We start from the raw sequence: 13,321 nt of genomic DNA, 5'->3' as shown, positions 1-13,321 counted from the left end.
GTGATTAAATGACGAGAGAATTATCATTTGAGTAAACCATTCCTTAAAACAATTTTGCCTATAATTTTCTATGTACTATTGATTTTATTTTGTGCTAATGGAATTTTAAACCCACTAGCACCAGTGCTCACACCTAAAAAATAGCCATATTTACACAGTGCATGGGTCTGCAATGCACAGAATGCACTGTTGGAAGTTCAAGGAGTGTAGGGCAATGTAAGCCAGAGGGCAATAAAAAGCAGACAATAGTGCAGATCATGACCTGGTAAATAGGAAAAGGCTCGGGCCTCTTTGTGCATGCATTAACATCAGCATAAAAACCTCCTGGACCAAAGCCAGTTCCCAGTGGCACTCCCATTGGCTTTAGCTGTTGCTCAGATCCAGAGGCTGACGAGAGTTAGAGATAATGAAAGGGTTATAAAAGAACTCTGAAATCAGCAGTTAACCTAAGTGTAAGTGCAGGAGCAAGATATAAAATGTCGAAATAACGTTAATAATACACACTCAAAGAACAGTTAAACTAATTTCCAGCATAAACTTTAGTTCAAACTTTGTGTTTTAAAAAATGATTGGCTTGATATGATGCCAGAAAATTTCAGCTAGTTGGAATGAGGAAAGGAAACTGCCATCACGAAATTGTTGGGTACATTCTCTCCATATTTTCACAACCCCTCCAGTCATGTCTACATTGAACAATCAAAATGTGTAAAAGCAGTTTGAGTGTCTGTGTCTCACCAGTTTGAGCTGAAGCAGGAGTTGGTATACATCAGCCATGTCCGCCAGTACAAGCAGATGAGTGACAGCAGACAGAAGGGCACGTGCAGCACGGACCATGTTACCCCTTTTCACTGAAGAACAGGGATCTTCAGCAAACTCTCCTGAGGCCAATTTCATGGATTCGCCTGAAGAAAATGGGGAGTGGACAAATAACATGGGCATCAACTTTTTTGATACATTTTATAGAATTAAATGTACTAGGTAATCAAATTAATCAAATCCATGTAATTCAAAGGCATTATTGTGGCAGACGAGAAAAGCATGAATAGACATTACAAAAAGTGGCATTAGAAGTCAAATATTTTTTTTCCATATCTTTAATGTCCACAGCAGTACATTTTGCAGCTGAGTGTGTCAATCTGTCCATGGTAGACTAACAAAGTGTTTATTTAGATGCTATAACATCACCATTATGTACATTTATTACACAATTATTCCAGTCTCTCAAATAATGAGGTCATAAAAATGCATGCAAATTAATTACAAAAAAACTATAAAGCTGCTGTTTAAAAAAAATTAGATGAAGAATAGCATATCGTACTGCAGGACACCACTTAAAATGTAATTACTCAACCATATGATATTTAAAACCCAATTATTAGATATAACTTGTCTTTCGCTACACCACATGATGAAGGGGCTAGGCTCTTAAAGGGAAATGATTGTTTCTCAATGCACATGTCGAAATCACAGATAACTAAACATCTGAAGATGCAATTACTTTCAAAAGCAGGCCTTTGAAATGCTAAAGACTGGGACCTAATTTTTGTCCATTATGTGATTAAATAATGACAATGTTAATTCAGTCCAAGGTCACTTGTGAGACAACAAACAGATAAAAGAGCATAAAAGCAGTACATAGAAGCTGCTACATATCAATTGCCTGCTGTGTGGGAGCTCTAGAATTATACATTTCTTTGCCCCCCAAACACAGAAGGTTTCAAGAGTTCTATAGTGGTAGCCTGGGCACACAGGGCAAAATAATCAATGAGACTGACAGGGGATAAACATCAATATTTCCCTGTTAAAGAGTGCTACATAGTGAGCTGTGAAACTCAAACCAACAATTCAGCTGGTAGGTCTGATTCAGCCACCCTGCAGTCCATCACAAGAGCATTTCCAACCAATCGTATGAACAACTACAAAGCGAAATACAGAGCTAATCACATGAGTAGTGAGTGTTCATGTTCAAGGATAAATGCCAGTGGTTAGAGGGAGACTGGTTAATTGCATTAGGATATCATTTTCTGAAATGCGCAATGGAGAGGAAAGTCTGGGGCGGTGAGAGTGAATGTAAAAGCCCTCTAACTGTGCTTCCTTCATGTCTTCTCACAGCTAGAGCTCCGTGACACATGCTAGCACACAAAGCAAGTGCTTTCAGTGAAGGTCGAGTCCCTGGGATAACACTGACGTCTTATCTGATGCGTCTGCAGAAGGGTGTAATCGCTGCCTTCACATCCCAGTGGGCTCGAGCGGCACTCTTTGTTCCCCTCTTTAAACATCAATGCAACAAAGCAGAATATTTTAACAAACATGTTTATTTGTAAAATATCAAAATTAATAAGCACAGCCAAACAACCTCAAACGTCGCATTTGACACAGTCTTGGGTTGCAGTGTCAATTGCACTGGCAAATGAACTGAACACAATCTTGCAGATATCTGCATACCATTTAAGCCATGCATAAAAAAGCAGACAATGAAATTGGCCAAGAGTGCAAGTAATAGCCAAGTTCATAATTAGCGTGAACTGAAATTGGCCCAATGAATAGAAAGAAAAATCAATTTGAGGGGTCAGTGAATAAAAGCATTGTGCTTGGGGGTCTTATTCTTTCTTTTGTTGATGTATGGATTAATGCACACTGTGTTCCCTGGTAACAAAGTCAGGCACACAGAATAACAGCAATCTAAAAACAGGATTTTCTCAGTTATTGTGCAAGTGTCGGTTGCCTCAGACGCCCTTGTAGACTGAACAGCATCGACCAAAATGTTGCTCCAAGACCATACCTATTTTTACCCATCAATTAAAAACAGATTTACCCCACAAAAACCTTAGAGAACTCAGAACGCTGGGACTGTCATTCCCTCTCGAGTGTGCAATCAATAAGGCCATTTTTGGGTAGCTCAGCAAGTAAAGATGCTGACAACCACCCCTGAAGTCATGAGTTCGAAGTGACTCCAGCCAGGTCCCCTTAGCAACCAAATTGGCCCGGTTGCTAGGGAGGATACAGTCACATGGGTTAACCTTCTCATGGTCACTATAATGTGGTTCTCGCCCCCCATGGGGCGCATGGCGAGTTGTGCGTGGATGCCACGGAGAATAGTAACGCGCTCAACAAGCTAGGTGATAATGCGCGGATTGACTGTCTCAGATGCAGAGGCAACTGATATTCGTCCTCCGTCACCCAGATTGAGGCGAGTCACTACACCACCATGAGGACTTAGAGCACATTGGGCATTCCAAATTGGGGATTTAAAAAAAATTTAAATAAAAAAAGCCAATTTTCACAGGCCTGATAGTGATCGGTGCACCCATAATAAACTCACATCTATCACTCCTAAAGTTTGTGCTCACAAGAGGGTCTAAGATGCTTATGATGAAATGTTTAAATGGAGGTAAGAGGAAGGCAGAATGAGCAACCAGATTCCCTTGGAGGGAAGCCAGTTAGCATTATCATTCCCGGCACCCTTCATCCTTCCCACTGAAAGGTGTGAAGAAACCGATTTCGACTGCAATGATAAATAAGACACATTCCACCCGAGAGACATGCTAAAGTTGCCCGTACACATACAGCAAACAAATCTGTAAGCAGAAAATAGTTTGAAAGTATTCTGTGTTTTTAAAACATTCATTACACAATGATTACATTTGCCAGGCCTTTTTTCTGCTAGCGTAACAGCTGACAAGCCACAGCTGGTTACAGGGATCTCTTTTCAATCTAAGGAAGCTTGAACCCCACTCAATAGCAGCATTATCAGTCAAACCACGCATGGCTGAACAAAACTGCATAGCTGACTGTCTCGGGCACCAGCGAGCAACAGTGTCTGGTTTCCACCGCCAATGACAGCATACCAAACCAATGTGACATCCCCCCCGCATCACAGTAGTCTGCTGGCCAGCGCCTGACAGATTTTACAGCCCAAACTAAGCCAATAAACACTGAGTACTGAGTCTGAAACTGACAAAGATGTTATTCCAACAAGTGTGAGTGGGCTGACCCTGCCCTCTGCATCTCTGAAATGTGAAATACTTCCAGAGGAGTCTGGAAGCTCACTTCAGCAGCTCACTTCAGATAAGAACGCATGGCGATGACTTTATGGATATAGGTTATTTCTGTCGCACACCAACAGACTTAGTCTGAAGTCTCACAAAAGTAAAGCGTTACCTTCTCCATATCTAACATCACCCTTGACAACAGGCAGACTTCTACATATGCAGGTTGTTTTCTACTTGTTTTATCAGACTCTTGGCAACTGAGCATAAATAAAAATATTTTGATGGATAAGAGTCAAGGCAAGCTGTTCGCTAATGAATGTAACAATCCCTCTTTAGCACAGGGAGCACAACCTTGGATTAGTTAGCAATGGGTGAAAATCTTTCAACAATGCCATGCAATAGGGTAGGCATGGGACGGTATTCGGTATATTACGATAATTAACATGCACAATGTTGTTATTATAGGCACTTCAAAATAGAGCTGGGCATTTTTTCCGATTTTTCTGATTAATTAGAAATCTTTTTACACATAAAAAAAAAAAAAGTTACGAGTTAGTTACGTGACAGTTATAGGTGCTTCATTTCAAATCATGGAGAGGCTATACATGGAAGAAACAAACATCCGCCGCAAACCATGATAATTCAGATAGATCACTAATTATTGCTTTGTTCTGTGACGTGTTTCAAGTGTACTGCATCTATAGCCAACATTTGGCAAGCGATCATTTTGACAAACTTCGCTAGTTGAATTGCAATGATACATTTTCATATTGCTGCGCTGCTCAGCGTGAACCGCTAGAGGGTCCATCTATCTGCAGGGGTTCATGAATATACACAAATTGTTTGATATACAATGAGTACTTTCTAGATAAACTTGATAATTTATAGATATTGATCTCTAGATAACTTTCTAGATAGACTTGGTTTAGGTCAAATGAATACCTACACTAACTAAGAATTATTTTGCAGTTTTCTTATTATATTATTTCTGAACAACTGGGTTTATTAGATTTAAATTTATTTTACATTTACACTCTGTTGACAACTTCCCACTGTTGTGCATTTGTACATTTTTCTTGCACACCTTTGTTTCCTATAATGAAAAGAACTTTGAATTCTCTAACCAGGTTGCCTTGCATTCTAATGAAAAACATACAATTTTAATCATGTTGGAGTACATTTAAAAGCTGAAAAACATGAATCGTCATAAGATTTTTTTTTTTTGCCATATCGCCCAGCCCTATTTCAAAATACAGTCAATAATTCTAGATAAACTTTTAGCCAAATTGTTTAGATTTTTCTGATCGCACAGTAGTTTTTTCCATCAACAAAGCAAAATTCACAACACTGCGTGTACACGTCATAAATTACACATGCACACTCTGATGAAACAAAACCAACATGTGCAAGAAGCATGGCTGAGGGAGGAATGCAGCTGACCCTTAATCCGCCTTCCAAAAGAGTTCAGTCAGAAGTTTGTAAGTATTTTGGGTTCCATAAAAGTGCAGAGGGATTGTTGGTCGAAGATAGTTTATCCCTTTAAAACATTTGGCAGAAAAGTGGCAGCAAAACACGGGAACACCTCTAACATATTCATTCATTTGCAGGACAACAATACTAAGTCCTGTAATAAATAAATAAATAGCAATAGGGCACAATGTTGATTTCAATATTAATTTTAAGTTGAAATGCAATGCAATCGTACATTGCCATACAGTGCAAGTGAACTTGCGGTTATTCATTTTTTAGCTAGTGCCTAGCTAGATATTAGCAACTGGCTTGCTATCCAAAAAAACAGCATTCGTTTTTTTTATTTTTTATATTCAGGGTTCTTTTCAAAGTTCTTTGTTATCTGTTAATTTAAAAGCCTAGTTAGGAATTTAAAAAAGTAATTAAACCTGCTATTAAAAGCAATACAATTTGTTTATCTTTCAACCCGTCTATGTAATGTAATTCAATAACATAATACCATATATCGTGATACAAGTTTCAGCAAAACAAGTTTTTTTGTTTTGTTTGTTCAATTCAAGATACAGAGTATAAATTAGTATAGTAGCAGTAGTTTTCATTTATAAAGTAGCCTATGTAATTCAATGACTGGAGTTTCCAAAAATAGGCATTACAATATGGTTATTTCATATATAAACCATTTTTTATTGATTTTCAGTAAACTTATATTGTGATGTGTGTGTGTGTGTATATATTATATATACACACACACACACAGTTATCATGATTAGGGATGCTGCGGTATGAGTTTATGATGGTTAGTTTACAGATAAATACACAACAAAAAAAAATCAATGCTCAATGTGCTTTAATGTTATCGGATTGCTTCAAAAGTGCGTAAATGTAATATTATTGTGGGTGCGCAACATGCAGTTCACAGCATCCAACAGTTTTTTCTTCTGCAACAGTTTATTAAAGCAAGCCGTAGCCTCTCAGACACCCCAACATAAAGAATCGGCAACAGACTCTATAAAAATACGGTCCACAGCATCTCACAAATAAACCTTTGGACTATGCATAAAAACAGGAACATCATGCGGGCCTGGGTAGCTCAGCAAGTAAAGACGCTGACTACCACACCTTCAGTTCGCGAGTTCGAATCCCAGGGCGTGCCGAGTGACTCCAGCCAGGTCTCCTAAGCAACCAAATTGGCCCAGTTGCTAGGGAGGGTAGAGTCATATGGGGTAACCTCTTCGTGGTCGCTATAATGTGGTTCGCTCTCGGTGGTGCGCGAGTTGTGCGTGGATGCTGCGGTGGATGGCGTGAAGCCTCCACACGCGCTATGTCTCCGTGGTAACTTGCTCAAGGCACGTGATAAGATGCTCGGATTGACGGTTTTAGATGCAGAGGCAACCGAGATTCATCCTCCGCCACCCGCTACGCCACCACTGGGAATTGGGCATTCCAAATTGGGTAAAATAAAACAGGAACACTGCTTACAGCAAGCGATTTAAAGTGCGATCATAACTAAAATGGACATTTATTGTTGAATGCGGTGAATATACAAAAGTGATGCTTTAAATAATAAGGACGATTTAAAACGCAACTTCTCAAAGTTTACTCACTGATAGTAACTACATGTAAATTTACCGTGCGCGGTCAGCGCGCTTTAGCAATACAAAAAGTTGCATCTTTTAATTCATCACTTTAAAATCACCACAGCTAAAATTATTAAACTTGCTAGTTTGTTGTTGGACAATTAGTGGTGTATCCTGTCCCAACTTTCTAGGACTCCTGTCTGCTTGTTTCACATCTGTCATCTTCAATCATTCATTTAAATGCTGCCAAACAGCCGATTTAAGTCACTTTTTTGATGGATATGAGTCTGGTAGATCGAATTCCTCTGTTATATTTTGGAGTTTGTGTGTAGCCCCAGTTTCACGTGAATTGAAAGTTCACGTTCAGTCCGCGACACCTGACATTATAAAATGACAAAACTGTGACATTTTTAATCGCAGTTAATAGTAAAAATGTATAATCGTGGCATCCCTAATTGTGATATAAAATTACTCATACCACGATATAAGATATTGGTCCTACTGCCCACCCCTACTTTACCCCACAAATATGTACAAATTGCTGGAAAAGCGATGCCTGTCCCATTAACTCATGCTGATTTGAGGCATCAGTTGTGTATAATTTAAATAAGTCAAAGAAAAGGTGTTCTAACTGGAGTGTCTCAGTGACTATGCATCAATATCAGCTGGCTTTTTAATAATAAAAAAAAAAAACATGGCAAACAAGGGAGAGAGAAATGAGGAGTAGTGCAATTTGACATTGTGAAACCCTTCTATTAACCTGCCTCCTCTATCCTCTTTTCATAGCAGAGATAGCAGTGATGTTCTATAATGAGAATTAACATGAGACTGAGCAAGTGTATATACAGGACAACAGTCTTGTGCGAAGCACACACTCTACTGCATGATAACGGCAACTCTGATGGCACAAGCCAAGCCCTCTTGATTCAAAAATCCATGCAAATATGGAGATAAAGTACAGACGGATAATGAAAACAGGAAATTAAACCAATGAGTAAAGGCATTACATGAATTATGATATTCCACAGTTTCTTGTAATGGTTTCAATAGCTTGAGCTACTTTTGAACTCTTATCGTTATGTTAATACCCTTCTCTTCACGTACCTTGCTTGCGGACATCCTCCACTGCTGCAGTCAGCTCATCCTTTAGGAACTGGCTCTCTTTAGCTATCTTCTCACCTTTCTCCAAGAAGTTCTGGGTGGCTGTCTCCACAGAAGCTGCCAGAACATGAGCTTTCTTGGAGCGCCCCTTTTTCTTGTTGGATGGTCCTTTGTTGCTGGAGTTCACAAGTGTGGTTACCTACAAATGATGCAAGAGTATTTTGAAGAAAATGGCCAATTTTGGTTATTAATAAACCAGAAAACACTGAACTGTCCAAGTATGGCATTGGTGAAAAATAAAAATTGTTTGAAGCAGCTAAGCAGTTTGCAATAGTCTGCTGACCTGGGTGACCAGGGGCTCCAGCAGTCTTTCCACAGCCAATGTGCGGATCTCCAGGCTCTTGGGATCCCATTTGAAGTTGATGTTGGCAGTGTTAATGCTAGTCATGTTTCTCAGAGATTCTGAGGAGAGAAACAACACTCAATGAAATAAGAGGGGTGGTGAGGGAGACAAATAAGAGGCATGGGGCTGTTATATCATCTTAATCAAATGCCACATGACGACACATTAGGCTTCAAATCCACAGCCACAAGACGTTCAATCAGTTTTGCAGATTTACGTTTGCTGTCTGCAATTCATAGTTACTAAAGACATAAACATCTTACACTGCTAACCAAAACTAACCAACAGTAATGCTGTTTGAGAAGCGCTGTGGCCCACTTTGCTGCTTTCCATTCAAGCAGTGGCCTCAGCTTTATTGATCAGCCATATTGCACTTAAGGCCAGTGATAATCAGGCTACCCCCAGGGTTCTGCTGTTGTTGCAGGGGCCAGTCAGCACAAGACTGCTGGACAAAATGGACATAGTTTCCTATACAGGTCAGGCAAATACAGACAAAGCGGATGAGACCAATGTTCCATGTCCAACATATTGGGAATAAAACCTTTTAACTTTACAAAGTTCCTAGAAAAATTAAGGACATTCAACTTTTGGACCCACATCTCAGAATAGCATTCTGAGATGCTATTCTTCTCACCACAATTGCACAGAGCGGTTATCTGAGTTTCTGTAGACTTTCCGTCCACAGAACTGCCACTCACCAGATGTTTTTTGTTTTTGGCACCATTCGGAGTAGATTCTTAGTAAATTCAAAGAAGTTACAGAAATACTCAAACCAGTACATCTGGCACCAACAATCATCCATGTGATTATCTAATCAGCCAATCATATGGCAGCAGTGCAGGGCATAAAATCATGCAGATATGGGTCAGGAGCTTCAGTTAATGTTCACATCAACCATCAGAATGGGGGAAAAAATGTTCTCTCACTGATTTGGAGTGTAGCATGATTGTTGGTGCCAGATGGGCTGGTTTGAATATTTCTGTAACTGCTGATCTCCTGGGATTTTCACACACAACAGTCTCTAGAATTTACTCTGAATGGTGCCAAAAACAAAAAACATCCAGTGAGCGGCAGTTCTGCAGATGGACAAGCCTTGTTGATGAGAGAGGTCAACAGACAATGGCCAGACTGGTTTGAACTGACAAAGTTTACTGTAACTCAGATAACCGCTCGTTACAATTGTGGTGAGAAGAATAACATCTCAGAATGGTTGGCACTGTTTTGGCGGCACAAGGGGTACCTACACAATGTTAGGTGGTTTTAATGTTGTGGCTGATTTGTGTGTGTGTATGTGTGTATATATATATATATATATATATATATATATTCACACACACAGCTGAAGTCAGGAGTTTACATACACTTAGGTTGAAGTCATTAAAACACATTTTTTTAAACTACTCAACAGATTTAATATTAGCAAACTTTAGTTTTGGCAAGTCGTTTAGGGAATCTACTTTGTGCATGACAAGTAATTTTTCCAACAATTGTTTACAGACAGATTGTTTCACTTTTAATTGACTATATCACAATTCTAATGGGTCAGAAGTTTACATGCAGTAAGTAAACTGTGCCTTTAAGCAGCTTGGAAAATTCCAGAAAATTATGTCAAGCCTTTAGACAATTAGCTTCTGATAGGAGGTGTACTGAATTGGAGGTGCACCTGTGGATGTATGTTAAGGCCTACCTTCAAATTTAGTACCTCTTTGCTTGACATCATGGGAAAATCAAAAGAAATCAGCCAAGACCTCAGAAAAAAAAAAAAAAACTGTGGACCTCCACAAGTCTGGTTCACCCTTGGGAGCAATTTCCAAATACCTGAAAGTACCACTTTCATCTGTACAAACAATAGTACGCAAGTATAAACACCATGGGACAACGCAGCCATCATACTGCTCAGGAAGGAGATGCATTCTGTCTCCTAGAGATGAATGTAGTTTTGTGTGAAAAGAGCAAATCAATCCCAGAACAACAGCAAAGGACCATGTGAAGATGCTGGAGGAAACAGGTGGACAAGTATCTATATCCACAGTAAAACGAGTCCTATATCAACATAACCTGAAAGTCTGCTTAGCAAGGAAGAAGCCACTGCTCCAAAACTACCATAAAAAAGCCAGACTGCTGTTTGCAAGTGCACAAGGGGACAAAAATCTTACTTTTGGAGAAATTTCCTCTGGTCTGATGAAGCAAAAACTGAACTGTTTGGCCATAAGGACCATTGTTATATTTGGAGGAAAAAGGGTGAGGCTTGCAAGCCAAAGAACACCATTCCAACCGGGAAGCATGGGGGTGGCAGCATCATGTTGTGGGGGTGCTTTGATGCAGGAGGAACTGGTGCACTTCACAAAATAGATGGCATCATGTGGAAGGAAAATTATATGGATATATTGAAGCAACATCTCTAGACATCAGCCTTGAAGTTAAAGCTCGGTCACATTCTTCCAAATGAACAATGACCCCAAGCATACCTCCAAAGTTGTGGCAAAATGGCTTAATGACAACAAAGTCAAGGTATCCGAGTGGCCATCACAAAGTCCTGATCTCAATCCAATAGAAAACTTGAGGGCAGAACTGAAAAAGCATGTGCGAGAAAGAAGGCCTATAAACCTGACTCAGTTACATCAGTTTTGTCAGGAGGAATGGCCAAAATTCCAGCAACTTATTGTGAGAAGCTTGTGGGAGGCTACCCAAAATGTTGGACAATGTAAAACAACGTCCGTCCCAAGTTAAACAATTTAAAGGCAATGCTACCAAATACTAACAAAGTATGTAAACTTCTGACCCACTGGGAATGTGATGAAAGAAATATAAGCTGAAATAAATCATTCTCTCTACTATTATTCTCACATTCTTAAATAGTGATCCTAACTGACCTAAGACAGGGAATGTTTTCTACGATTAAATGTCAGGAATTGTGAAAAACTGAGTTTAAATGTATTTGCCGTATGTAAATGATGTATGTAAACTTCAGACTTCAACTGTATAATATATACATATATATATATATATATACACACACACACACACACTGAGCTGGAGGGGTAAATATTACCATTTAAAAAGTTATTGAAAAATGTTGGAAAAAATTTCCATACATCAACAGGCTTAGCTGGAGGGGAAAATATTAATAATAAATGTTTTATTGTAGACTTTGAATACACTACCAACAGCACGCACACTAAAAGTTCAGACTCACTTGACTGAATTTATGTTTCTCATTATCTTTAAAAACTTTCTGATCTCATGTCTTATGCTTAAATGCTTGAAATTAGTTTTGTTGAAAATGTATACATTGAAAAGTGCTCAGCATATATGGGAACTATTCCAAGACAACTCCAAGCATCCCATGAAGCACCTCATGAAATTGTGCAGAGCTGTAATCTAATAGCTACTTAGAAAAAGAAAAAAAGAAGAAAAAAAAGAAAAAAAATATATTTATATATATATATATATATATATATATATATATATATATATATACACACGGCGGTTTTGTTTAAATTTATGGTCAATACATAATTCCCATTCTTCTATCTGTGTCATCATATTGTTAATGGCTTAACTGGTATTTTTAAAAGTGGTTAATATAATACTATAGGATAAGTAGGTGTTTACGGACTTTTGACTGATAGTGAGCACTGTCTTGTGTTCAGGAGGGATGGGCTGAGCTCACAGGAAAGGCCTAAACTGTTGTTCGTTCCTGGTTTATGGTTTAGGCGGAGCCCTGAACTCCAAATGCGTCGTGTTTTCCCCAATACTTCACAATATCATGATACTCCAACCTTAAGAAAATAAAACATTTGCAAACCCCCTAAAACAACGTTTTCCTGCCTCGTTGCATCTCTTGATGAATAAAACGCAAACACATTTATCCCGATATTAGACGTGCGGCTAACGGCTAGCTAGCATTCCATAGTGAAGTTTCCAGGACAGTTTCGGTTTAGTACGACAAAAAAGTTACTAATCGGTTATTTTGTGCTTCATTAACGTTCTAAGTCTTCAAAAAGTTAATAAGCATTAGGTTTAAAGCGAAACAACCGTTTTTGTTTTATTAATGTAATATGAAAAGCCAGCCAAAAATATTCCAAACATCCCACGAAGTTAGGAACGAGCTAACAGAAACATTACTCAACATATACACACAAATTGAAAATAATGCCGCTAAACTAACTAAACAAAAATGAAACACACTCACCAAACTCTCGAAATTCCCGTCAGACTCTAAATGAAGGGATGAGACTTTTAAAAATATATAATGTGGTCAAGTTTTCCCTGTGTTTTAAAAAACCTTCCAGCACAAAATATGTAATCCACTACAGTTTGACTGAAAAGTCTGTTCGAGTAATATCTGGAAGAGCTGATAAAGTGTTTCGCCAGAATTTCGGTTTTCCTGTGGAGTGAATGAGGAGGACTGCGGATTCCCAGCAGTCTGTGAAATCAGGTGTGTTTTTAGGGAGTGGCTCGAGAACTCGGGTAAAGTTCAGCTCAATGTGCCGGGGGCGTAAAAAAGAGGAAACAAATCAACGGGGATCTGATTTGAAGGTATCGAAATTTAAGTAAATGGCGACATTTACATTTTCACTTTCACACACTCTGCACTCATTCTCTATCGACTTTAAATTCAGTTTAATGCGTTAGATTTGTAGATTAGCTGCGCGCTGATAAAATAGTGCCAACAAAGTACATTAAAGCGATAGTTCACCCAAAAATGAAAAATTATCTCATCATTTACTCACCCTCCTGCCATCCTAAATGGGTATGACTTTCTTTCCTCTGCT

The 13,321-nt window shown here is 38.8% G+C and overlaps 1 protein-coding gene across 1 annotated transcript in view; it reads right to left on the bottom strand.

Moving 5' to 3' along the window:
- The window catches only part of LOC127413114 (catenin alpha-1), a 138,448-nt gene extending 125,443 nt beyond the window's left edge, over positions 1-13,005 (bottom strand). The window contains exons 1-4 of the mRNA XM_051649983.1: positions 12,739-13,005; positions 8,484-8,602; positions 8,144-8,339; positions 736-902 (exon numbers count right to left, since the gene is read on the bottom strand). Of these exons, the coding sequence (XP_051505943.1) occupies positions 736-902; positions 8,144-8,339; positions 8,484-8,588 (468 nt within the window). The 5' untranslated portion in view covers positions 8,589-8,602; positions 12,739-13,005. The remainder of the gene's footprint in view (positions 1-735; positions 903-8,143; positions 8,340-8,483; positions 8,603-12,738) is intronic.
- Between the last annotated feature and the right edge of the window lie 316 nt (positions 13,006-13,321).

Source organism: Myxocyprinus asiaticus, chromosome 22 (genome assembly GCF_019703515.2).
Source record: "Myxocyprinus asiaticus isolate MX2 ecotype Aquarium Trade chromosome 22, UBuf_Myxa_2, whole genome shotgun sequence".
NCBI lineage: Eukaryota > Metazoa > Chordata > Actinopteri > Cypriniformes > Catostomidae > Myxocyprinus > Myxocyprinus asiaticus.
The sequence above is the reverse complement of the archived record's forward strand: the minus strand, read 5'-3'. Positions and strand labels throughout refer to the sequence as shown.